This window comes from Arachis ipaensis, chromosome B03 (assembly GCF_000816755.2).
Source record: "Arachis ipaensis cultivar K30076 chromosome B03, Araip1.1, whole genome shotgun sequence".
NCBI lineage: Eukaryota > Viridiplantae > Streptophyta > Magnoliopsida > Fabales > Fabaceae > Arachis > Arachis ipaensis.
Window position 1 is genome coordinate 14,992,509 of NC_029787.2, and position 27,455 is coordinate 15,019,963.

The following is a 27,455-nucleotide window of genomic DNA, read 5'->3' on the forward strand; positions in this document are numbered from 1 at the left end:
CGGCTTTGTGAATCATAGTCATAGTAGAGTATATATGTTTCTAATATTTGGAATTATTGTGTTGGATTGATTGGGTAAGGCGTCCGGCCTCATTAAAATCCTTTTGAGTAAAACCCTTTTTATCGGGATAAAACCTCAAAATGGGAAAAAGAGTACCTTCATCCGCTTCAATGTACATCATGATTGGTATTTCCTCAAAGAGGATACATTCTAGTTTCCTGGAACTGGGTTAGCTAGTAATGTTTCTAGTTGATAGGCTCCTTTGCCAAGCACTTTAGAAATTCGGAATGGGCCCTCCCAATTCGCTGCTAACTTTCCGTGTATTTGTGGTTTCCTTGCCTCTTCTGTTTTTCTGAGGACAAGCTCTCCTTCGTCGAACGTCCTCGGGTTGACTTTTTTGTTGTATCGCTTTTGTATGAACTGCTTCATTGCTAGTTGCTTTATTTTTGCTATCTCCCTTTCTTCGTCGATTAGGTCTAGGTTTGTTAGCCGTTCGTTGTTGTTTTTGCTTGCATCATATAGCTCGGCTCTCAAGCTAGCCGTTCCGATTTCTACGGGTATGAGGGCTTTATCCCCATACACTAGTTTGAATGGGGTTTTTCCTGTTGCTGACTGGATTGTCGTGTTGTACCCCCAGAGGACTTCTGGTACAAGGTCTGCCCATTCACTTTTTACGTCATCTAACTTCTTTTTTAAGGCCTGCAAAATAACTCTGTTAGCTGATTCTACCTGGCCATTTGTTTGAGGATGTTCAGCCGAACTAAAATGGTGTTTAATATTGAAGTTTTGTAAAAAAGTGGCGAGGTTATGGTACGTGAACTGCCTTCCATTGTCGAAAATTATTTCCCTTGGTATGCCGTAACGGCATATGATGTTTTTCCAAAGGAAAGACCTTACCTTTTCGGCTGTGATTCGTGCCAGGGGTTGTGCTTCAATCCATTTGGAAAAGTAATCTATTGATACCAAGAGAAATTTTACCTGTCCTGGCGCTTTCCGGAAGGGGCCGAGGATATCTAGTCCCCATCTATCGAAAGGCCAACTTACCTCTAAGATGTGCAGCTTCTCGGCGGGTGTTGTTGAGACGTTAGCATGCTTCTGACAGTTGTCGCATGTTCTTACTTTGTTCATGCAATCTCTTTTTATTGTTGGCCAGTAGTATCCTGTTCTCAATATCTTGGCTGATAAAGCTCGGCCACCAATATGATTTCCGCATACTCCTTCGTGAGTTTCTGCCATTACTATTTCGGCATCGTCCTTGCTGAGGCACTTTAAAAGAGGTTGTGAGATCTTCTATATAGATTGTCTCCTATTGCTGTGTAGTAGCTTGCTCTTCTTCGGAAGAGTTGTGCGTTTTGTTAGAGCTGTGTGTTTTGTTCATCCTTTGGGATGGCTCCTGTTTTGATATATTGAAGAAAAGGTGTTCTCCAGTCTTCCACCTGTATAATACTCAAAACACCATTTAGTTCAAAGCTCGGTTTTTCCAGCGTTAGTTGTGAAAGTATTGATGTATATGGTGTTAGCCTTGTTGTGGCTAGCTTAGAAAGAACGTCAGCTCTTGTGTTTTGTTCTCTGTTTATGTGTATAATTTTGAACTTTTGAAATTTTGAAATGAGATCCTTTGTTATGAGCCAGTACTTCTCTAACAAAGGATCTTTTACCTGGAAGTCACCTTTGATCTGCTGGACGACAAGTAGTGAGTCACAATATACAGTGAGCTGAGGTATTTGCAAATCTTGGGCGAGCTTTAGTCCTGCTAGGAGAGCTTCGTACTCTGCCTGGTTATTGCTCGCTGGAAAAGAGAATTGTAGTGACTGCTCGGCTATAACCTGCACGTCTTTTTTGAGCGTTACTCCTGCTCCACTTCCACTTTTGTTTGCTGCGCCATCAACGTAAAGTTTCCAGTTGTGATCCGATTGCTTGTGATCGGTTGTTAATTTGGAGATGAAATCAGCTAGTATTTGCAGTTTCGGGGTCTTCCGAGGTTGATATTGGATGTCATATTCGGAGAGCTCGATGGACCACTTCGTCAAACGTCCAGCTAGTTCGGGTTTAGTTAAAATCTGTCGGAGCGGTTGATTTGTTCTGACTATTATACTGTGGCTTTGGAAGTATTGTCTTAGTCTTCTCGCTGTTGTGACCAGGGCCAATACGAGCTGTTCTATCTTCGGATACCTAGTTTCTGGTGGTTGTAAAACTCTACTGACAAAGTATACTGGTGTTCCGAGGGTTACCTGAAACTGTAGGTCGATCTCGGATGAGATCTTCAGTACTGGTCGGAGATGACATGTCCGGCTGGCTGGTGGCAGCCGGAGCTGTTGTGTCTGACTTGTTGGACTGGCTACACTTCTGATCCTTGGTCACCGGAGGGTGGGGGTACCTGCAAGAGACTCCGATGCTTAAGTTAGCATGGGTATTAAACAGGTTTTATGTAGAATCAGAGTATGAGTTATACCTGGGTGCTCCAGTGTATTTATAGTAGATGGGGCTGACCTTTCTGATAATATAAGTTAGTTATCTTATCTTATCTTTATCTTATTTTAGGTGAAGTCAGCTTATCTTCAAGGGAACCGCCTTTATCTCTATAGGCTTGGATTACCTTTGGATTTGGGTCGTGTTCCTCTATTTGGGCCCTCTATTGGGCTCTTCTATCGGTTTGGCCGATCTCTTTGAGAAGAGGTCGGCTAGTCGGACCTGAAGAGGTCGGTCGCCATGTCGCTAAACATCCCGGGTCGGACAGCTTGACCCAGGGTATGAACAGTGCCCCTGCTTGAGCTCGGTCTTCTTTTTTGAGGTCGAGTCCTTGACTTCGGTCCTTCTATAGTGGAGCCGAACTCAAGCATTTCGTCGATTTTTCCCTTTTTGTAGAATCTTTTGAATGTAGAACATTTTTCTCTAAAAGCGCGCGCTTTCACATCAGTGCTTTGGAAATGTGTGGGGGTTTAATACTTTCATTAATTAGCATTAATTGCCCCGTTTTTTCTTTGAAGCTTTTGATTTTTGAAAACCCAGAAACGATTTCTCTTCTTCGCTCCTTTGTAACTTCTTCACATTTTCTTCCTTTGTTCTTTCACTCTCTGTTTTTTGCCCTCATTTCTGCTTTTTCTCGCGTTGCGGCGTCGCTCGGCGAATTTTCTGGGCAGCTTCCATTTTTACGCCTCCTTCTTTCCTCTGAAGCTTCTTCCTTCTCCAGGTGAGTTCCATTCGTATTTTCTTTCTCTTTCGTTGCTTTAGCTTTGTGATCAAGTTTTGATTTTTCTTTAGAGAAAGTTTGGATCTTTCTGTTTTTGTCGCACCTAATTGTTGTGTGTTCTAGGGGTTTCTGTAAGATCCTTTTTGCTTTTCTTGTTGCTTAAACCTTTTCTAGGGCTTTTGCATGTTGTCACCATTTCTGTTTGCGTCTTTGATGGTGGTTTTTGCTTGATTCTGAAAAAGGTTGGACCTTTGATGATTTTTGCTTGGCATTTTTGATGTTTGACCATGCTTTTTACTGATAGACTGTAGAAAGGTAGTAATTTTTGTGTTTTTACTTCCTTTGTTTCCTTTGAAACCTTTTTCTTGTTTGATGAGTGCCAGGACGTAATCTATAGGAATTTCCTTTTAACCTTGGTTTGTTACTGCCTCCAAAGGATGCCCCGGGACTTTTGGTTTGAGTCTTGGAGTTTTTCTTTTCTGTTTGTTCGTCTGTATCATATTAGTCGAGTTGTTTTTGTCCCTCGTCCGAGATGTTTTTTCTTTTAGTAATCCTATCTTCTTTTCTTATTGTAGGATTAGTTGGTCTCATGTCTTCTCGCCATAACGTTGTAGAGATGTCTTCCCAAGTTCCTGAAGGCATGGCCGATTGGGTGGACTCAATGGTTCTTATGTGTGTCTCTTTGGCTGATTCCGAGTTTTGTGCGCAGCTTAGGCAGTTTCATAGGGTCTGTAGTAATGCCGGCGATGAGAAGAATTATGAACTTGTCCCTCCCTCTTCTGAAAAGAGAGTTTGTTTCTCTACTCGGGTTGTTAGAGATCGCCCTTTTTTCTATTCTTATGACTTTTTTTTTGGTCAGCTGGGTATCACCCTTCCCTTTACTGAATTTGGGACCAACCTGTTATGGTCTTGTAATGTTACTCCCTCTCAACTTCATCCTAATTCCTGGGGCTTCATAAAATTTTTTCAATTGTTGTGCAATGGTTTTGGTGTTCCCGCCTCGCAATCTCTCTTCTTCTATTTATTTGTTTTGACGAAGCCTGGAGTAGTAAAAAAGAAGGCGGCTTGGGTCTCCTTTCGATCTTCCCAGAGGAAGAAGGTCTTTTCCATGTTTGACGAATCGTTCCGTGATTTTAAAAATTACCTTTTCAAGGTCCGAGCTGTTAAAGGAGCTCGGCCCTTTTTTCTGGATGAGAATGATGAGCTCGCCTTTCCCTTGGAATGGCAAAAAGATGTGCGAGTGTCCCGATACACGTGGAAGATGTTGGATGAAACTGAGCGAGCTTTTGTGACCGTCTTGGAAGAACACTGGGGTCAACCTCCCCATCTTGATACAACGAAATTTTTAACCAATCCCTCTCTTCTTCAAACCGAGCTGGTATTTTGCGTTTCTGATTTTTCCTTTATTATCTGTTTATTTTGCATGTAAATGCCTTTCCGACTTGTAGCTTCATTTCTTACTGTTGTGTTTTGCAGAGGCAATGAAGAATAATGAATCCATGAAGGCTTTTAAAAGAGCACAGAAGGCGACTGCTGCTAAAAGCATCTCGGCCAAGGCGGCCGGAGAGGGATCTTTCCAAGTGCGCGTGAAGTCGTCCATGCTGAGTTCTCCGAGGAAGGTGATCCCCACTCCTCGAGTTCGTCTGGCTGACCCTCCCCTGACTTCTGTTGCTCCTTCTGGCGTTCCTCCCAATAAGAAACAGAAAACAGCTGACCCTTTTAACCTTGATGCTCCTGACTTTAATGAATTCGTGGATCAGCAGATTGGTCCCTATGGTGCCCTTCCCATGGATGTTGTGTCCATCCTTCGCCATCTGAAATTTATGACCCAAAACAACATTAAGATGGCGTATATGGGAGCTGCTCTGTACCGAACTGCCCAGAATCTTCCTCTCCATGCCACCAAAGAATTTATGGAGGAGGCAAAGCAAGAGTTCGACCGGATGAAGGGCCTTAAGGAGGAGCTTGAGGTAAAGGTTGCCAAGTTGGAGAAGGATTTAGAGACTGCTGCTTACGAAAACCTAAAAGAACAAGTTCGAGTTATTGCTCCCGAGGCCGACCTTACCCTCTTCAGCCTAGATAACGTTGTCAGGGATGGCAAGATTGTCCCTGATGACGAGGATGATGATGATGTTGAACCTCCCCCTGTGTCCTCTGCCAAAGTGTCGACCTCTTCCGCTCCTCCGGCTGTGTCTGATCCGGATTGCCAGATTCTGAACCGGGAGGATGGAACTGTGGATGCTGTGCCTATTCAGACTCGCCCTCCTTCTCCTTGTCCTGATGCTGCCAAGAAGGCTCCCGATGTTTGCTGATTTCTTTCTGGATATTTGTGCAGCTGGCCCGGCTTGTGGGCTCTTAAACTTTTATTGTTTTGTTAATTGCCGACACTTTCTAGTTGCTTGTCTAGCAACTTTTACTTTTAAAGAACAAAAGTAGCTTGCTAGCTTTTTTGAGGTAAATTTTGGTGGCCTCTGAAGTTTTATAACTTTGTAGATTATATCATGCTTTTTTGCGCTTGACTTGGTATCTCTTCTAGTTTTTGAGAGTGTTGAAACCTTGCGGCTCGGCCTCTTTGGATTGCTTTGTACTTTACAGTTTGTAGCTTGGATCCTTTGAGGTTGTGGCTGTGTGGGTCCGACTTGTTTTTTGGTTTTCTCGCTCTTGCTTGTATTTTCAGCGTTTCATAACCGATTTCTTTATGTTGTCTTCTACCAAGTTATCTTTGTAATCCTCTTTCTGGGACTTTTGTCAGGTCTCTTTCAGGGATTACTTCTATAACTTATTTTGTAGGAGGCCGACTTCTTTTCGTCGTCCTCTTCTAAGTTATTTTTGTAATCCTCTTTCTTGGACCTTTGTCAGGTCTCTTTCAGGGATTACTTTTATAACTTTTTCATTTTGGGCCGACTTTGTTATGTCGGGCCCTTCTAAGTTAAAGTAGTTTTCTTTAATAGGGTTGGCCAGACCTCTTTCCAGGGTTTAGTTATAACTTGGGTTGACTTGGTCCGACTTCTCAACGTCGGCCAGCTTTTAAGTTATTATTTAGCAATCCATAAGACCTCGTCAGGTTCTTTTTCGGATCACTTTCGATAACTTCTTACATTATTCTGTGTTCATCTTTGCCGATTTGTAGAAGGTGGTTGCTATCTTTAGATCGTCTTTTAGGTAAATCGCGTTTTCACCTTTATCAGACGATTGTCTTTATCGTGATCGTGCAGTGAAATTGTTTTTCACTTTATGCCGATCTGTTGCTTTATAATCGGACGATGAATGCTTCAGATTAATGCGTCTTGGACATTTGTAGAATATTTAAAAATATATTTTATTCAAAAGAAAGTGCAAATATATACATGCGGGAATTTTTTATCCCTATAAGTCGGATAGTGTCTGAGTCTCACTTGGTGCCTCATTAAAAAACCTTTTCAGGAAAAAGAGTGCATCCAATAATGAGATCTTTTACTTTTTCGAACTGTAGTACCTTCTTAGGTTGCAGGCGTGCCATGATCTGGGAAGCTCTCGTCCGTCGAGTTCGGACAGTCTGTAGTAGCCCTTCCCGAGTACTTCTACAACTCGGTAGGGTCCTTTCCAGTTTGCTGCCAACTTTCCTTCTCCTGGTCGAGTCGTTCCAATATCATTTTGGATTAAGATGAGATCATTCTCTGCGAAACTTCTCGGTACTACCTTTTGATTATATCTGGAAGCCATCCGACGTTTTAGTGCTTCTTCCCTGATCCGAGCTTTTTCTTGGATTTCAGGTAGTAGGTCGAGTTCTTTCCTCTAAAGTTGAGAGTTGACTTCTTCATTGTAGTGGACTACTCTGGATGACCCTTCCTCGATCTCTACTGGGATCATTGCCTCCACTCCATATGCTAGTCGAAAGGGTGATTCATTTGTGGTGGAGTGTGGCGTTATTCGATATGCCCATAGGACTTGTGGAAGTTCTTCGGCCCAAGCTCCCTTTGCATCTTGTAGTCTCCGTTTCAACCCAGCCAGTATGACTTTGTTGGCGGCTTCGGCCTGTCCATTGGCTTGAGGGTGTTCGACGGAGGTGAACTGGTGCTTTATATTCAAGTCGGCTACTAGTCTCCTGAAGCCTGCGTCTGTGAATTCAGTGCCATTGTCTGTGGTGATGGAGTATGGAACCCCGAATCTCGTGACAATGTTCCTGTATAGGAATTTCCGACTTCTTTGAGCGGTGGCGTTGGCTAGGGGCTCTGCCTCAATCCATTTTTGTAAAATAGTCTACTCCGACTATGAGGAATTTTACTTGTCCTGATCCCTGGGGAAAGGGTCCGAGAAGATCAAGTCCCCATTTTGCAAATGGCCAGGGCGAGGTTACACTGATGAGCTCTTCTGGCGGGGCGATGTGGAAGTTGGCATGTTTCTGACATGGTGGACATGTCTTTACAAATTCTATAGCCTCTTTCTGTAGGGTAGGCCAGTAGAATCCCGCCCGCAGTACCTTTTTTGTGAGAGCTTGTGCCCCGAGATGATTGCCACAAATACCACTGTGTACTTCTTCTAAAACTTCCCTTGTGTTGGAGGTCGGCACACATTTTAGTAGTGGTATTGAGATCCCTCTTTTATATAGGGTGTTTGTTTATGATGGTGTAGTACTGAGCCTCCCGTTTTAACCTCTTCGCCTCTTTTTCGTCCGTGGGGAGTGTTTCTGCTTTAAGGTAGTTAATTATGGGAGTCATCCATCCTTGATCCCGATCTGTTATGGCTAGGATCTTTTTTTCTTCTGAGATTGACGGGTTCTGTAGCATTTCCTGGATGAGGCTTCTATTGTTGCCCCCTGGTTTGGTGCTGGCTAGTTTCGAGAGTCCGTCAGCTCGGGCATTTTGTTCGCGGGGTATGTGGCAGATCTTATATTACCCGAGGAGTTCGAGCTGTTCTTTGGTTTTATCCGAATACTTTTTCATGGTGGGATCTTTGGCTTGGTAGCTCCCCGTTATCTGTGAGGCGACTACTTGTGAATCACTGTGGATGTTGAGTTTTTGAGCTCCAACCTCTTTAGCCAGCTTCAAACCAGCTAATAACGCTTCATATTCTGCCTGTTGTTTGAAGCCGGGAACCCGAACTTGAGGGAGAGCTCAACTTGGGTTCCTTGGTTGCTTTCAATTATCACACCTGCGCCGCTTCCAGTCTTATTTGAAGAACCGTCCACATAGAGATTCCATTCTGTGGGAATTTCCAGGGCATCTGTGAATTCTGCGATGAAGTCGGCCAGATATTGTGATTTGATGGCCATCCGAGCTTCATATTGGAGGTCGAACTCAGATAGCTCGACTGCCCATTGTAAAATTCTGTCTGCCAGATCTGTTTTCTGCAATATTCTTTTTATGGGCTGGTTGGTTCGAACCCTAATGGTGTGAGCCTGGAAGTACGGACGAAGTCGTCGAGACGTTAGAATGAGGGTGTAGGCAAACTTTTCTATTTTCTGGTAGTTCAACTCGGATCCCTGTAGTGCTTTACTAATGAAGTAAATGGGTTGTTTCCCACTTTCATCTTCTCTGACTAGTGCTGAGGCTATTGCCTGGCTTCCTACTGCGAGATATAATATGAGCGGTTCTCCTTCTTGTGGTCGAGATAGGATAGGTGGCCGTCCTAAGAATTCCTTGAAGTTTTGGAAGGCTTGTTCACATTCTGTTGTCCATTCGAACTGCTTTCCCTTCCTCAAAGTAGCATAAAAGGGGAGAGATCTTATCGCTGATCCTGCTAAGAACCTGGATAGGACGGCCAATCTCCCGTTGAGTTGCTGTACTTCTTTGACACAGGTTGGGCTCTTCATGTTAAGTATGGCTTGACATTTATCCGGATTTGCTTCAATTCCTCTTTGTGTGAGCATGAAACCTAAGAATTTGTCTGCTTCTAGTGCAAAGGTGCATTTCGCAGGATTGAGTCGCATGTCATGCTTCCTTATAGTGTCGAACACTTGAGCCAGGTCGGACAATAATGTCTCTTCGCTTTGTGTCTTTATTAACATGTCGTCTACATAGACTTCCATGATTTTTTCAATGTGATCTGAGAAGACTTTATTCATTAGCCTTTGATAAGTAGCTCCCGCATTCTTGAGACCGAAAGGCATCACAATGTAGCAGTAATTCGCTTTCAGCGTTAAAAACGAAGTCTTTTCTTGATCTGGTGGATACATGGGGATTTGGTTGTATCCCGAGTATGCGTCCATAAACGAGAGGTATCTATATCCGGAGGAAGCGTCTACCAGAGCGTCGATACTTGGGAGTGGGTAAGGATCTTTTGGGCAGGCTTTGTTGAGATCGGTGTAATCGGTGCCCATTCGCCACTTCCCATTTGATTTTCTCACCAAGACGACGTTGGCTAGCCATAATGGGTACTTGACTTCTCTTATGAATCCTGCCTCCAGTAATGCTTGTACCTGTTCTTCCACAGCTTGGGATCGCTCTGGCCCAAGTTTTCTTCGTCTCTGCTATACCGGCCGAGATCCTGGATAGACTGCCAACTTGTGGCACATTAGTTTGGGGTCTATGCCTGGCATGTCTGCGGCTTTCCATGCGAAGAGATCGACATTGTCTCGAAAGAATTGTACTAGTAATTCTTTTGAGTCTCCTTTCAGGATCGTGCCGATATTAGTTGTTTTGTCCGAGGTGTCTCCGATCTGAACCTTCTCTATCTCACCTTCTGGCTGCGGACGGAGTTCTTTTCGTCTCTGAACTCCGCCAAGCTCAATTGCATGAAACTCTTCTCCTCTGCCTCTGAGGTTTAGACTTTCGTTATAACAGCGACATGCCATCTTTTGATCTGCTTTTATTGTGGCTATCTCCTCTGTAGTTGGGAATTTTATGCATAGATGTGGAGTTGAGACTATTGCGCCGAGTTGATTTAGTGTTGTCCGACCTATTAGAGCATTGTAGGCTAAACTCACGTCAACCACAATGTAGTCTATTTTGAGTGTCCTGGATTGGTTCCCCTTTCCGAAGGTTGTATGTAATGATATGTATCCCAGTGGTTGTACCGGGGTATCTCCGAGTCCGAACAAATTGTTCGGGTATGCCTTAAGCTCTTTGTCTTCTAGGCCGAGCTTGTTGAAGACAGCTTTGATTAAGATATCAGCGGAGCTCCCTTGGTCTATTAATGTGCGGTGCAGATTGGCGTTTGCCAGTATGATGGTGATGACCATGGGGTCGTCGTGTCCCGAGATGATACCAGATGCGTCCTCTTTAGTGAATGTGATTGCAGGGATGTCGGGTGCTTCCTCCTTTCCCTCGACATGATATACTTCTTTGAGATATCTTTTGCGAGATGATTTGGAGATTCCCCCCTGCGAATCCGCCGTGTATCATGTGGACGTGTCTTTCTGGTGTACGAGGCGATCGCGCGGTTCATCCGATATCTTCGTCCCTTCGTCTCTTTCTTTGATCATCATCTCGGGTGGCCAGAAACCGATCTAGTTTTCCTTCCCTCACTAATTTTTCTATGATGTTCTTTAAATCGAAGCACTCGTTGGTGGAGTGCCCTCGCACTCGATGATATTCACAATACTCATTCCGGTTTCCTCCCCCTCTTTTGCCTTTGAGTGGCTGAGCTGGGGGTATTCTCCCCGTATGGCAGACTTCTTTGTATATGTCGACCAAGGATACCCTGAGAGAGGTGTAATTGTGGTATTTTTTTATTTTCTCCCCTTGTCGATCTTCTTTCCTTTTGGACTCCTTATCTTTATCTCGGTTGGGGACCCCGAATTTGGAGGTTTCTCCCAACCAAGCATTTTCTTCCATGTTGATGTATTTTTCTGCTCGCTCCTGCACTTCGTCTAAGGAGGTAGGGTACTTCTTTGATATAGATTGGCTAAAAGGTCCTTTTCGTAGGCCGTTGATGAGTCCCATGATGGCGGCCTCTGTTGGCAAGCTTTGTATGTCCATGCATATTTTGTTGAATATTTCCATGTAGTTGCGGAGGCTCTCCCGATCGCCTTGCTTGATCCCCAGTAAACTGGGGGCGTGTTTGGCCTTATCTTTCTGGATGGAGAATCTGACTAGGAATTTTTTGGCCAGGTCGTCAAAGTTTGAGATGGACTTTGGAGGTAAGTTGTCGAACCATCTGATTGCTGTCTTCGTGAGAGTTGTTGGAAAAGCTTTGCAGCGAACGGCATCTGAGGCGTCGGTGAGGTACATTCTGCTTCTAAAATTGCTGAGATGATGGTTGGGATCTATGGTACCATCATACAAAATCATATCCGGGAGTTTGAAGTCTTTTGGAATTTTGGCTTTCATGATTTTCCTGGTGAATGGATCTTGTTCTTTGCGTGAATTTTTCTCAAGAGTGGCCCGAGGAGCTTTTGCTTTGAGATCGGCTTCTAATTGCAGTAGTTTGTCTTCTAGTTCTCGACGTTGCCGTACCTCTCTTTGAAGATCCTTCCCAACCTCTCGTTGTTGTTGGGTTTCTTTTTCAAGTTGCTTTAAGCGATCTTGAAGTGCTTCTATTACCTCGGGATTTGATGAGTTTTTGTCCCCGTTGGATTCCGGAGTATCCTTTAGCGTAGTGTCCGCGTTCTTGTGCGGCGTTCTGTTTTCTAGATCTGAATCGTGGTCGTTGTCATGGCTGTCTGCCATGGTGTTGGGATGACTTCCAGGTTCCCCGGCAACGGCGCCAATGTTCCGAGGGTTACCTGAAACTGTTGGTCGATCTCGGATGAGATCTTCAGTACTGGTCGGAGATGACGTGTCCGACTGGCTGGTGGCAGCCGGAGCCGTTGTGTCCGACTTGTTGGACTGGCTACACTTCTGATCCTTGGTCACCGGAGGGTGGGGGGTACCTGCAAGAGACTCCGATGCTTAAGTTAGCATGGGTATTAAACAGGTTTTATGTAGAATCAGAGTATGAGTTATACCTGGGTGCTCCAGTGTATTTATAGTAGATGGGACTGACCTTTCTGATAAGATAAGTTAGTTATCTTATCTTATCTTTATCTTATTTTGGGTGAAGTCAGCTTATCTTCAAGGGAACCGCCTTTATCTCTATAGGCTTGAATTGCCTTTGGATTTGGGTCGTGTTCCTCTATTTGGGCCCTCTATTGGGCTCTCCTATCGGTTTGGCCGATCTCTTTGAGAAGAGATCGGCTAGTCGGACCTGAAGAGGTCGGTCGCCATGTCGTTAAACATCCCGGGTCGGACAGCTTGACCTGGTATGAACAACTGGGTTCTGTGTTTTTCCTATTTCAGAGACTAGCACCGAACTTATAGCATGGTTAGAAACAGATAGATATAAAAATAATGATTTACCGAGTTCTGGTTTCTGGAGTATTGGTGATGATGATAGTATTTGTTTAAGCTCTGTGAAAGATCGATCGCATTCCTCTGTCCAGTTGAACTTTTTGTTCTTGGAGATTGTCTGGAAAAAATGGTATGATCGATTTGTTACTGCGGGTAGGAATCGTGATAGCGCAGCAACTCTTCCTGCTAGTTGTTGTACTTCCTTTATTGTCTTTGGGCTGCTCATTTTGAGTATAGCCTCACATTTTTCTGGGTTTGCCTCAATTCCTCGTGAGGTCAGCATGAATCCGAGGAATTTTCCTCCTTGAACTCCGAATGCACATTTCTCCGGGTTGAGCCTCATGTTATATGCTCGGATTTGTTGAAAGACTTCTCGTAGATTGTCACAATGTGATCCTTGCTCCGGAGTTTTTGCTACCATATCATCTACATATATTTCTATATTTCGTCCTATTTGTTGTTGGAAGACTTTGTCCATTAGCCGTTGGTACGTTGCTCCTGCATTCTTAAGGCCAAAAGGCATACCTTTATAACAAAAATTTCCGTGTTCTATTATAAAAGCCGTTTTGCTTTGGTCTTCTGGATGCATGAGGATCTGGTTGTACCCAGAGTATGCATCCATGAAGCTCAGGCTTTTAAAGCCAGAAGCACTATCTACTAGTTTGTCAATGCAGGGTAAAGGATAGGCATCTTTAGGACAAGCTTTGTTTAAATTCGTAAAGTCGACGCACATGCGCATTTACCTGAGTTTTTCCTTACCATTACTACATTCGAGAGCCATGTGGTGAAACGGAGTTCCTTAATGAAACCAGCATTGAGGAGCTTCTTGGTCTCCTCTAAAGCTGCTTTCGTTTTTTCGGCCCCGAGGTTTCTTTTCTTCTGGGCCACTGGTCTGCTTGATCTGTTTATGGCGAGCTTGTGGTAGATTACATTTGGATCTATTCCTGGCATATCTGCTGGTGTCCAGGAGAATAGGTCGGCGTTGTCTTGGAGTACTCTTATGAGCTTACTTTTTTCTTCTCCTTCTAGTGCTCGGCCAATGTAAGTGAACTGTTCGTCTCTTGAAGTCAAAGGAATCTTCTAGAGTTCGTCTATTGGTTGAGGCCTCTCCTGGAAGTCTTATCTAGGGTCTAGTTCTGCAAGGGTCAAAACCTCGGATGTTGTATGAGTTGCTTTTGTCCTCTGGTTAACCCCTGTTTGTGTACTAGTTTTCTTTAGGCTGGCATTGTAACATTGCCGAGCTTGTTGTCGGTCCGAGTGTACTATTGCTATTTTGTTTTGTACCTGAAACTTAACACACAAGTGTAATGTAGATACTACTGCTCTAAATTTATTCAGGGCGGGTCTTCCGAAAATAATGTTATAAGGACTAGGACAGTCGACTATTAGGTGTTGAATGTCAATAGTTTTTGTCAATGGGGGGTCGCCCATAGTTGTTTTTAGCCAAATGTGTCCTTTTATTGGAACTCTTTCTCCGGAGAACCCAACCAGTTCTCTGGATGATGGTTGCATGGCTTTTTCAGACAGCTGCATTTTTATAAAGGTGGAATAGAAAAGTACATCAGCACTACTACCTGGGTCCAAAAAGACTTTTCTTACCAATAACTCTCCTGTCTAGATGGAGATTACGACCAGGTCGTCGAGGTTTGGGCCTGTTGAGGTTAGGTCGTCCTGGCCAAAGATTATTTCTGGCTCTGTCATGTTGTGTTTTGTTGTAGGTATTGTTCCTTCGATTGCTAACATTGCTCGGTAACTTCTCTTTCACGCCGAGCTTGTTTCACCCCCTCCTGCATATCCTCCGGATATGCAGTTTATGATTCCTCTAGGAGGATCTGTTGTTGTCCATTTTCCCTTTTCTTTATCTGTTGTTCACTCCTCTGGTTCCTTTTTGGTTTCTCTGCTTTTCCGCCCTTCGACGTACTTGTCTAAGAGCCCTTGCCGAGCTAGCCTTTCTAAAAGGTCCTTGGCTATCACACATTCGTCCGTTGTATGCCCGTACTTCTGATGGAAGGCACAATGCTTGCTTCTGTCCACAAATCGTTGATCTTGATAGCTTCCAGCTCTGGCTGGGGGTTTGACTATTTTGGCGTTGAGAATCTCCTTGATTATGTTCTCCCTTTTTGTGTTGAATCTGGTGTAGGTATCAAACTTTGGGGTGAGCTTGAAGGGTTTCTTTTGATCCTTCCTGTTTAGTGGCTTGGATGTCCTTTCTTCTTCTTTTCTAGTCGGCTGTTTGTCTGGTTTTTGTGCCTCGCGTAATTCTTCGATTTCCATTTGGCCTGCAGCTCTTTCTCGGAATTTCTCCAATGTTTTGGGTTTGGTGATTGCTATTGTTTCTCTGAAATTTCCTGGCCTGAGTCCGGTCTTAAGTGCGTGTAGGTGGACGTTAGGGTCCAAATTCGGAATCTCCATGGTGGCTTCAGCGAACCGGGTTAGGTAATCTTTGAGGCTCTCATGTTGTTCTTACTTTATTGTCCCGAGGTAATCTAATCCATGGACGTATATCCTTGAGGTGGAAAAGTAGTCAATAAAAGACCTCGCCAAATCCTCGAAGGATGAGATTGACCCTGCAGATAATTTAGAGAACCACAGTAAAGCAGCACCATCAAGATAAGTGGGAAAAGAACGACACAGTATAGGTTCATTATTAGTGCCATTAAAGAACATCATAGATTGAAACTTCTTAATGTGAGCTCGGGGGTCACCAATCCCCTTGTAAGATTCTAGAGAGTTAGGCAAAACAAAATTTTTAGGCATCTTGAAGTTCGTGATTTCTTCAGAAAAGGGGTGGTCCAGCGTCAACTTTTCCTTCGGCGGGGTGATGATTAGAGGGTCTGAGTTTTCCAGGGCTGAGTTTTTAGAGCTGCTCTCCTCGTGTTTTCCTGTGTTATTCTGTGTGGAGAGCTCGGCTAGTCTTCGGACCTCTGCCTGGAGCTCGGCCATCTGGGCAAGGAGCTCGGCTTGGTTGAAGGGTTGAGCTCCGTTTTCAGCCATATCTGGGAGATCAGAGTCCCTGCACAAAAGAAGAGAGACAAAGAGTGTCTAAGAGTAAAAGTGGGGTTAGATCAACTCAGGGCCCCACGGTGGGCGCCAGATGTTACGTCCTGTTGCTGCCGAGGTATGACAGTCCCTCCAGCGGGTCACAATGCTCGGATGGAAGAGTAATACTTCGGCTGAGGAGAAACACGGCAGCGGGAGCACCTGCAAAAAGCACTCCGACGCTCAAGTAAAAATGTGAATTAAGTGAGAAAGTAATAACAAAATGAGAGTGAGTATGTTCTGTAACCTGTGTCTCTTCGTAGTTACTTATCTGTTTATATAGACGTTAGGAGTGAGTTGGTTGGAGCTTATTTAGGAATTTTCCGTGCTTGCCGAGAATATCCTGATGATGTTAATTCTAGTCAGTTGAGATTTTGTGTTTTGTTGGAGCTCTCGAATTCTTTGGCGTTAGTTATTTACTTGATTCTATTTGGTGAGATACAATAGTTGACCGAAGTCTGTTTCGGCGAGATATGCTCTGTTGACCGAGTTTATAGGCTACGTATCAATTCTCATAATTATTTATATTGAAAATAAATAGACAGAGAGTGTGCGTGCGGTGAACAACACATCATTGGAATAAAACATTTTCCTTTTTCAAAAGCCTTCAAAAATCAAAATCAATAAAAGATCATGCACTAAATCGTGCAATTTGAATATATATACACACCACCATAGTCAACAAAGTCCTCAAGAAATGATATTGATTGTAACTCATATACACATTCTCTGACCAGATCATCTACTGATTTACCTTTTTCTGGTAGTGGAAGAAGACCAAGTGCCTCCCATGGCAAAGATCCTAAAGAACTATTGAAGTTTTAGGCCTTTGGGTAAAGGGAGAATAATGCAAAAAATCGCTTTAAGTACCAAGGTAACTGATCATAGCTGAATTTAAGTGCAGGCAAGACATCACTTTCTTTTTGTTCTAAATTCCAAATCTCATTGTCTTTGACACCAAATTTTAAGAACAGTGAACTCCCTAATGTTCTCTGTGCCAATGGAAGCCCACTACATTTTTTGACAATGTCTTCTCGAATTTCCACCAATTGTGGATGATTTTTTTCATCTCCTTGTAGAAATGGCCATTTAAGCTAAGAAACAAAGACAAAGAGTCTTGATGAGATAGACCATGTAAAATGTAGAAGGAACCATTTCTCATCATGCTACCAATTAAGCGGCTACTTGTAGTCACTAGAACTGTACTTCCTTCAGCACCAAATTGCAACAAGTTCCTCAACTCTTCACTTGACATGATCTTTATTCCATACATCGTCGATGACGAGTAAGAATTTTTTATCGGTAAGTGCATCTCTGAGATATTTCTGTAGCTGCTCGACATTTAAGTCTTCTAATTTGCCTAGGTTAGTTGAGGTTGGAGTAGATCTCAAGATTTAATTATGAGTTGCTTAAGGTCAAACTCATCAGAAACACAGACCCATATCTTTAATGGAAAAACGTACACCATCTATGGTCTTATCATTAAACACATACTTGGCTAACGTGGTCTTTCCTTGTCCTCCCAACCCCACAATGGAGACAACAGAGACACTTTTACCATCAACCGCATTGCTTTTCTTTAACAAGAGGTCAATGATATTCTCTTTATCATCATCCCTTACTATCACATCTAAATCACTCACGTAAGAGTGAGTCATTTCTCTCTTATGCACAACACGTCTTTCAACGTGAATGATCTCAAGGCCAAACTTATTCCTGTCAGCTGCAACCTTGTCTAGCTTATCTTTGATTTCTTTGATCCTACAACGGAAAGCAACTGGGTTGGAGCTTGAGAAGAATGTACATACCTTCCTTTTAGTGCTACCAAACTTGTTGACAAAGTTCCTTCGCGTTGCCTCGCACTCGAATTCATCCATTACACGCACTTAAGCTGCCTTAGCCATTCGCGAAGTTGATGATTCTTTTCCTGCTTTTGCTCAGCATCCAGCAGCACAGCTTCCACTACCCACCACACGAGAAGCATGTTCATAAGCCTGAGAAACGAGCTTCCCTATGAGTGATTCAGCAATGCTGAAGATAAATTACTCGGCCATCATGTATTCTTTAATTTTTTTTTTTGGGTTTGTAATTAAGGGTCAAGGAGGAGGAAGGGAGTGAATTATGTTATGTGAGGCTAAATGTTAGGGTATACAAAACTCTATTTATTGATATGGTGAATGCATAATGCATAATGCATTCTTGCATTAGTGATAACTTGTAGAGAAGAAAGATTTCTTACTTGGATATCTCTAATTTACTGGTTACAACTTACAAGATAAGCGACCCTTCTTGTATATTACTAATTTTACAATCAAATGTATATGTTACTCTTTTATTATAATTAAAATTAAATTTTTTTTTTAAAATTAAAAAATTCTTTCTACCATTATTTTTATTTATACAATAGACTTAACATCTAATTAAATGTAAAAATATATACATTAAATTCTTTCATAATGAATGTTAAAATTAATTATTAGTAAAAAATTAAATTCTTTCACATAAAAATAATAACTAAAAATATAATTTTTTTATCTACGTAGATTCTATTCTTCTTAGTCGACGGGAACTTTTGTTCCCTACAACCTTTTTATAAAAGTAGTTTAATTCTATAAATCTTTTGTGTTATAATATATAATGTCATGACAAAAATGACATAATTTTAAAAGATTCATATTCTCGTAATGTTATTACGGACAAAAACATTAATTATATTCTAAGTTTTGAGCATAAAGGAAAGGTTATTAACATTTGAAAATTCCTTTCTTGTCTTCTTTTGAATTGATTATATCCTTTACCATTCAACTTCGAAAACATACAAGATGGCGATGCTCTATGACGCGACGACGACTTCGATTGCGAGATCAGAAAGGAGATAGGAAGAGATCTTGAGTGCGACGCCACAGTGAGACTGAAACAGATGAGAGAGATCGAGCTCCAGCGGGAGAGAGAGACACAGAGAGAGTCAATAGGAAGAAGAGAGAAGAAGATGAAGAATATGGAAAACCTACAGAGGCGTGATTCAAAAAAAGGGTTTCTGAAACCCAGATGAATAGTAAATGTGATTTTTTGTTTTTTTATATGTTTTTCGTTTTGTTGTTTAAATTATTTGAAATTATAAAATTATGACTAATTGAATTCTAAAATTTGATTAATTTAAAAAGGTATTTTTGTCTAATCAAATAAAAGAAGGATGTTTAAGATTTTTTATAAAATTAAATAAAAAATATATTTTTATTTTTATTTAATTAAAAAGGTGTATTAGTAAAAGTGGTGATATAATATATATTTAAAAAAGAAAAAATTAAATGCTGATGTGAAAAATAAATTCCACGTGGCTTGTTACTATTTGTCCATATTTTTAACGTATCGATACGTATGAATTTATTATCGTACCGTAGCAAACACCTAAATTTTTTAACAAGAATTTAATTTTAATAATTGTAAAAGAAATTATACATATATTACTTAAGTATTATCACGTTAATGAAAATAAATATTTTCTACATTCACCAAATAAATAGGTAGCCAAATTAACACATCACATTTAAATTCTTCAAAATAAAAAAGGGCAGAAACCATTTGGCAACGTTGATTTCACCGGCACAGATGAACTCAGCAAAATGTCGATTGATTAAAACTGATATATCAGTTAACATAAATATTGTTTTAATCTTTTTGAGATTATTTTTGTTAAACAGAATTGAATGTTTTTGAAGGTTAAACTGAATACATAACCTTCTTGTAATAGTTCATTGAAAAAAGAAATGAAAAGAAAAACGAAACATAGAATAATATGCAAAAGCATAACAAAGGAGCTCAGTCTACATAGATCTGGACCAAGAAGCCTGGTTTGACCAATACTTTTGGGGCCTTACGTATTCATGAAAAATAAAAGGAAAAAAAATAGAGAGAGAAAGAAAAGGGTCGGGGAGCTTATGTTTACGATAAAATAATATTTTCAACATATATGTTATTTTAAATCGTGGAAACTTAGGTGTAGTTGACTTTACGTGAAGTTGATACTGAGAGTCGTTAGATGATTTGACTGATTTGACTAAATTTTTATGATATCAACTTCACGTGAAGTCGACTTCACTTGAATTTTTATCATTTTAAAATTAGTATATTAATTTAAAATTACTTATAAACGTATTTTTTAAAATATATTTATTCAGCAACTAAAATAAGATACAATTTATTACGAGTTAAAGGAAAAGAAAATATTTATATGTTTATTTTTTCATTACCCTTATTTGAGCCCACTTTGAAGAGGCCAAGTGTGAGTGAGAGCCACAGAAAGTAGAATAATTATGCGCCACGTAATTGTCTCAGCTTGCAAAACCAGACAATTCATTGTCGTCCCTTATTCTCCCATCCTATAGAGTATCAGCAATGGCTTTCACTGCGAGTCCTCAGATTCTGTTACACAATCCCATATTAGGAAGAGGAGCAAGGTGGTTGAGAGGGAGAGTAACACCATCCACAAACACCGATTATATTAGTTTGCAGGTGCAGGCTTCCAAGGGCCCTGGCAACAAAAGAAGAGCACCCCCTTCCCCTGGAGTGGACACAAGAATCCACTGGCAAAATGAAAATGAAGGTTGGGTTGGAGGTAGTAACAAACAACAATCCACCGCAGACAATAAGAACCCTAAGAACCTCTTAGGAGAATCATTTGCTGATTTGCTCAGCGCTTCCTCAGGTTCCCATTACGAGTGAGTCAGTTACTTACTCATTCAGATTTTAACTAGAACATGCATGCAAGAATTTCTCAACTTATTCATAAATGACTAATTCATGAATGAAAACAACAAAACAAACAGATTCTTAGGAGTATCGGCAGATGCGGATTTAGAAGAAATCAAAACAGCTTACCGGAGATTATCAAAGGAGTACCATCCAGACACAACTTCTCTGCCTCTCAAAACTGCTTCAGAAAAATTCATGAAACTCAGGGAGATCTACGATGTTCTTAGCGACGAAGAGACTCGAACGTTCTACGATTGGACTCTGGCTCAAGAGGCTGCAAGCCGCCAAGCAGAAAAGATAAAAATGAGATTAGAGGATCCTTTTGAGCAACAACTCAGAAACTATGAATCTGTTCCAGACATGGTTGACCGTCTTGGTGGGAAGAATATGAAACTTAGCGATCAAGCTGTTTCTGCCCTCACTATTGATGTCTTCATCATTGTTTTTGCCATTTGTTGCATCATTTATGTAACAATATTCAAAGCACCATATTATTATTAGATGCATGCATAATCACAGTATTTTTATATTGTAATTTGTAATTGTTATAATGTAATGCAGTAGAATCAGATATAGGACTATACATCATTGCCACATTTAAGGCAAGGTTTCTCCATTGTTGATTCTCTTTTAGCAATGATAACATCGTATATTTCCTTGTAGTTGCAGAGAAAACTAAAATGCTAGAATCAAAGGAAAAGTGGGAGATACTTATTTTCTAACGTGACATGTAGTTGACACTCGAAGTCAAACACCATAACCAACTTGCAATTGGCATTGCTCAAAGTCCAACTGTTTCTTGTTACAGCATCAAACTCAATCGTATTTCATGGTTTGGCTCTGAACGTCACGAACTCACGATTCAATACACAAACTATCATAAAGCCTAAAGTTTACACTGGAATACGATGGACATGTATTTATATATGCTTCCAAGTTCCAAACCTGCTTAAATTTTTGAAATTTCAGCACAGATTTTAACTTTGAATTTGAATCTTTACTTAGTTCAATTTTCCATTTCCATTGTTTTGCTGATGTTTTAGTTACAATCTTACATGCACATAGAGAACCCCCTCTCAAATGACAGGAAAAAGTATGCACCAAGTAAGAACTAAGAAGGTGGGGGACTCTACAGTATAAGAGACGTTTATGATCAATTTTTGATAACTTGGCATTCTAAAGAAACCCGGGCAATATTAACAGCAGAGAAAGAATGTGAATAGACCATATCACCAAATACTAGTCACTAGCCTCTTTTACCACTGCTAAGCACTCTATGAAGTTGGAAAGCTTCTCCCTGCTCCCCACTCAAAGATCTATTCTCCAAGCAACAAGCAGTTAGCTGTCTAAGTAACCTCTCAAGATACGAGTGCAAGCAATTTTTGGACTCTTTCATGTTGGGATTTGTCGACAAGATCAACGCATTGACTGTGTCAGCTACAACTTCACGTTGAGAGTCTTTTAGAAGATATCCTACAGGGGATTCCAGTGGTTGTTCGTATGCCAACAAAGCAACACAATCCTGCAGAATAAGAAATATAGAATTCAAAGATAAATTTAACTAACTGTACTACCAATAAGATGAACAGAAATAATCTTGTGAAGTAATCTCCAGCAATTGTGAAGGCTTATATTTGAGGGAAGAAGAGACTGCTCATGTTTAGCATGCACGAAATAGACCAGAATGATTATATGCTATAACCAAGCCAGGCCCTATGAAATTCGAAATCAGCCAGAAATAATTGGTGTAGCAGCAATGATTTTAGTTGTCGGTAAAGAAATTCACCTGAACTAGGTCCTCAAAGACAGGCAACCCAAAAAAGCTTGACAACTCTATTCTTCCATATTTGACAGCCTCCTCCAATGCTCCAATCTATTTATACCAGAGAGGGATGCAAAAGTGTTAATTAAGTAATTCTCTACCCAAATAGGAATTTTAAATAAAAGCTACATACCAAATTGAATCAGTAACAATCGATAATTATAATAATAATATCAATTAAGCTTTGACTATTACACACAGCATCAGTTGTGGAAACTATCACCCTAGCCTCACATTCATACTACTATTAAACCATTAAAAAGCAAAACAAAAAATATAATATCTTAGCTGCGTTTGTTTACAGGGACAGGACACTGAGACAGGGACATAGAAACATAAAACCGTGTTTGACAGATGAGACATGGATAGAGACATTATGTCCAGAGACACTGAATTAATATATTTTGTATCCTTCCTGACAGGAAGGACAGAGACACTAACAAGGGACACAACTTATTTTTCATTTTTTCTTTCATTATTCTTGTTAATTTTTCATAATTATACTTATTATTATATTTTTTTTCTCAAATTTTTTGAATGAAAAAAAAAAAGAGAATAAATTAGATTTTCATAATTTGTTCTACTTTATGACCAAACAAAATACAAAAACACTAAATTTTGTGTCTCTGTCCTTTATGTCTTGTTCTCAGTATCTTGTTTTGTCCTGTTCTCATAAACAAATGCAGCCTTATATGCTAATTCAGTTGGGAAAGCTTCTAATAGTGAAAAACATGAAACATTAAAAGGAATGTACCCGAACTAATTCAATAAACTTCTGACAATGAAGCAGAAAGCACATAGCTGATGTATTGTCCTGCAATAACCAGGTTGATAGTCATGTCTAGTGAGTTAAATACAATGAAAGAATATTCTTAGACAATAAATATCAAATGAAGAATTTCACACACAAGTTGGTCTGATGATATTTGGAACCATTTAAAAATAAAAGGGAAAATGGTAGACCTATGTCTTGAGGACCAAAGTATTCCAACATGAATATCATGGTCAAGTTGGCCATGTATTGCCACTTTTGTGTGTGTGTGTGTGTGTGTGTGTGAGAGAGAGAGAGAGAGAGAGAGAAGGGGGGACTAGAGCCAACTGGCAAAGTCTAGCCATCACAAATTCTTATGAAATCAAGTCTTCAAACTAAAATAAAAGCAATTTGACCAATAGAAGAAATCAAAGCAGAGGGCAACCACCATTATATTCAGTGTAATGCAGAAGTATCAGCCATTATGAGCAGATATTACTTACGATAACAATCAGATTAAGTCAATACTTATTACACATACATCGAAGATCATTTAAGCCACAGCAGATTGAATCGAATTACATTTAAATCAGTAAAATTAGGAAGCTAGCTTAGCAACAGGATATACAATATAATTATAATCTGAAACAGCGCACCTCAACAATCTGGGGATACCATTCTCGCAATTTACCAAATGCAGTATCAATCTCCCCATCCCTGATTAGCTTCATTGAAGAGAAAAGGTGTAACCCATAAGTTTGTACATCAGCTAGCATATGTAGCCAGGAATCATATAAACTATTTAGGGAAGAAAAATAGAAAGGTAATCTAACAGTATGGGTACTTTATTACATGGCCACTGACTAGAAGTTCTAAATTCTAAAAAAGCAGAGACTCTACATTGAAACAAGAGATTGGATTTATGATGACTAATAATACATTTGATAATTACTCACTCCACTAAAACATGATAGAAAAACCTCCATAAGAGAGAGAGAGAGAGAGAGAGAGAGAGAGAGAGAGAATTTTGGTTTTTTTATTTGGGGGGGGTGGAATCACAACTGAAAATTACAGAATATTTTTTTTTTCAGTTTTCATTTTTTATTGACGTGTTTATATTGATAATAACAAAAATGGCCCATGTTTACATTATTTCCTGTGTCAAATGTGAATCCACCTTTTTACCATTTATATAAAATCCATGAACCCCATCCAGATGAACTAAAAGATCTCGTACTTTTCCCACCTTTAGAAGATTCAGTGCAGCAGGTATGATTACATCTAGGATATATGCATGCCTCCAAAAGAGTCTGAGTGGTTTCATTAAAGGATGATGTTGACAAAAGAAATGAACCAAACTATATTAGAGCAAAAAAACTTCCCGTAGTTCCAAGCAGAGGGATCACAAGAAATTTTTGAAAAAAAAAACACAATGAAAACAATTTGACATTTTTGTTTCCTTTTCTCTGTGATTTATTTCGGATGCTAGTTTAGGGCTTGTTTGAATGAACTTCTACGAAAAGATCTTTTTTCAAGTTATCTTTTTTTAAAAGATCTTTTAGAAAAGTAAAGATAGTTTTATGTTAGGATATCTCATATAAAAATATCTTTTTATCTAACAATTATGTTTGGCTATAACAATATAAAAGTACTTTTTTGTTTATTTATTATGTTAAAAATATCTTTTTTAAAGTAAAAAAGATCTTTTATAAAAAGATGCAAATTGTAGCTTCTAAAATAAAAATGTTTTTTTTATTTTTCTAGTGCTTTTACTTTTACTACTAAAATTTTGCCAAATACACTAAAAAATAAAAATCTTTTTCAATGAAAAAAGATCCTTTCTAACAACTTAATGCCACCCAAACAAGCTCTTCCTCTCTTAATTTCCCTTCTTATCTAGTAATGTCATTTTCTTATCAAACATTTTCCAGTAATTATTGATGAAAACATACTAAATCACACCCTACCTAATATTCCCATGTTTCCTGTCCCAATAATACATGCTAGAACAAAAGTTGATAGCCTACCTGCCGGAGAGTCTTTCGGTGATTCAATGCATACATTATTTCCTGCTCATCAACCCCATTCTCCTGAGCTATATATATAGGAGGAACAGTACTTCTACTAGCCACATCAAATGAATTCAAGGTATCTTCGTAGCCATAGTGTAGCAGGTAAGAACGGACAATTCTGACAATAATATAAATTGTAATATATTATTACCTATTTATTGCTTTTGAAATAGTATTGGTTTGCAAGAAAGTGATGGATGTCACTTGGAAAATGTGAAATATATTAATTTCAACATTTGTAAAGAACAACACAAAGAAATACAGTATACATCATCAGAGAAGGGGAAAGTTTGGAAAAGAGAACAGGTTAGTCAGTGTCTATATTAAAGTTTTTACACTAACTAATAACTAAATTTCTCAAAACCACTTAGTACTACTTCAAACTCTCTATTAAAGTTATGTCATTTGACCCGAAAAGAAAAACCAGAAGCCATTGCTAGCAGAGACAAAGCTATAGACAAATGTAACATAAGAAATCAGTACTAGAAGATCCACACATACAAGTAAGAAATTTTCATCAGTTGACACTTGTGTAATTTTACCCGGCTACCAACTACACATGAAGGTCCAAGAATAATCCTAGATATGAAAGACACATGAAAGAAAGTAATCTGGAGGCAGTTTTGTCTCACCCGTAACTAACATTTGATGTCAGAGGCAATTCCTCTATTTTCAGTTGTTGCTTCATTCTTTCTTGCACTTCAAATTCCTAATCCAAAAACATACAATAATAACTTCAGTACTTTTAAAATTGAAGTGTCATATGACCATGATTCTGGTTAATGTAGATAATCACAATGAAAACATGTCATCTTTGCATCCAAGTATGATCCTGTTCGTATAATTAGTGCTGTTTCACAACAATTTTAGTCATCATTTTCTTTTAAAAATGAGGAAAGATATTGAGGGGGAATTTATAAGGGAAATAATTAAAAAAGGAGTCTCAGGATGTTCTTGTTTATGCTTAATTTCTCAGAAAAAGTGCTCTTTAGATATTAAAGGAAGAACTTAAATCTATGTAAACTGTTTGAATAATATTCCTAAACAATTCAACTCAGGAAATGATAATTCCTTTTAGATGCCACAGAGAATTGCTTCTAATAAAATTGACTACAAGTCTAGGGTAGGATGTGTACACTTGAATGAACAAAATATAAAAATGGTTCTTACCTTTAGGTCAAAGGTAAATGGTTTCTGCCCAAAGTTGACATGCACCCTGTCAGAGATAAATGAAACACAGTCCTGTAAAATTAAATTCCTCAACTAATGATCAAAAGAAGCTGCCATTCGAATATTAGTAATTACTGTGTCTTGACAAGACGAGCCCTCTTAAATGAAGGAAGGGATAAATAACTAAGGATTGAAATGAGGAAAAATGCTAAAGACGGGGGTGACAGATTCAGCGGAATCATAATCAGATCAATTAAACACTGAAATAAACTACTTCCCCTACCCATATCATTCACTAAGCAGACCTCTCATTTTTTTTATTATAAACAACACAAAACAGTATTGTACTCATAAAATAATTTGTCAGGGCTTAAAACAGATTTACAGCTATTGGCTCTTTTATGTTTTCTTATCAAATGCCACTCATAACATAGTTCAGCTTTATGAGTTCATAATAGACTGGCACATTCATTTAGTGAAGCAGAACTGAAAATTCAAAGGTAAACAAATGCATGCTCAGCATAGGAATGACAATTTAAGATTAAAAATAACTACTCAAATCTCAATGCCGTTTACTATTATACTCAGATTGATTACTTCATATATAGCAAGTAGAAACACCTACTACATTGGAAAAAAAAAGTGTGTGATAAAAACAGGAAGATGTGGAAATTACGTGAAGAAGAATTCCTGGGCAGCATAGTTGATTCCAGCGCCAACAATATCGCCAGATGTATAGGTAGGGCCGAAGGGTTCCCCTTTGCCATGTCCACGATAAAGAAGCCCATCATCCCCGTGATATCCACAGCTATTGGCCTCCCACCTATTCAAGAAATCGAAGAATCAGAATTGCAATTGAAGACTCTACTTGTAATTGAAGAGACGGAAAGAGAATGGAAATGAAGAACTCTCACCCGGGCTGCCTACGCATCTTGAAGGACTCGGAGGTGAAGCCGATGGCAATCTGGCCCTTGGCGCCGGCGTCCTTCACATAAATCTCGAAGTAGTAGAGGAGCAGCTTCGTGGGAGCAGCCTTGTTCGCCTGAATCACGCCGACGTCGTGGCCGTGAAGGTTCACATTCGTGTACTTAACTGACAGCTTGTCCGTCGACACCACCACGATTTCTCTTCCTTACTGCTGCTGCTGCTGTGGTGGTGGTGGTGGTTGTTATTGTTGTTGTTGTTGTTGATGTTGATATTGCTCACCCCGTTGCTGTTGCTGTTACTCTCACTCATCGCAAACCCTAGCTCGCTTGATTCTACACGATTCTTTGTTTTCGGTGTTATCTCTAATTCTATTGTGCACGCAATTCCATTCAATTACACAGTAGCGGAATCAATAGTTTCGTCTCCCTCCCTTCGCCCCTAAACCTTTCGTTTTAATTCGTCATTCAGTTACTCACCTCACCGA

General features: G+C 39.9%; 2 protein-coding genes across 2 annotated transcripts; one reads left to right on the forward strand and one right to left on the reverse strand.

The window, feature by feature from the left end:
• Positions 19,743 to 20,891, forward strand: LOC107629772 (NAD(P)H-quinone oxidoreductase subunit T, chloroplastic). Its single transcript, XM_016332655.1, has 2 exons — positions 19,743 to 20,195; positions 20,304 to 20,891. The coding sequence occupies exons 1-2, from the start codon at positions 19,873 to 19,875 to the stop codon at positions 20,728 to 20,730; spliced, it is 750 nt and encodes a 249-aa protein (XP_016188141.1). The 5' UTR covers positions 19,743 to 19,872; the 3' UTR covers positions 20,731 to 20,891.
• Positions 21,205 to 26,090, reverse strand: LOC107629771 (ran-binding protein 9; the record flags this gene model as incomplete). The annotated part of the gene is given in 7 exon segments (XM_016332653.1): positions 21,205 to 21,751; positions 22,016 to 22,102; positions 22,806 to 22,865; positions 23,459 to 23,527; positions 24,830 to 24,992; positions 25,507 to 25,583; positions 26,045 to 26,090. Coding segments are annotated over 7 exon segments (778 nt in total), but the record flags the coding sequence as incomplete, so codon positions are not given.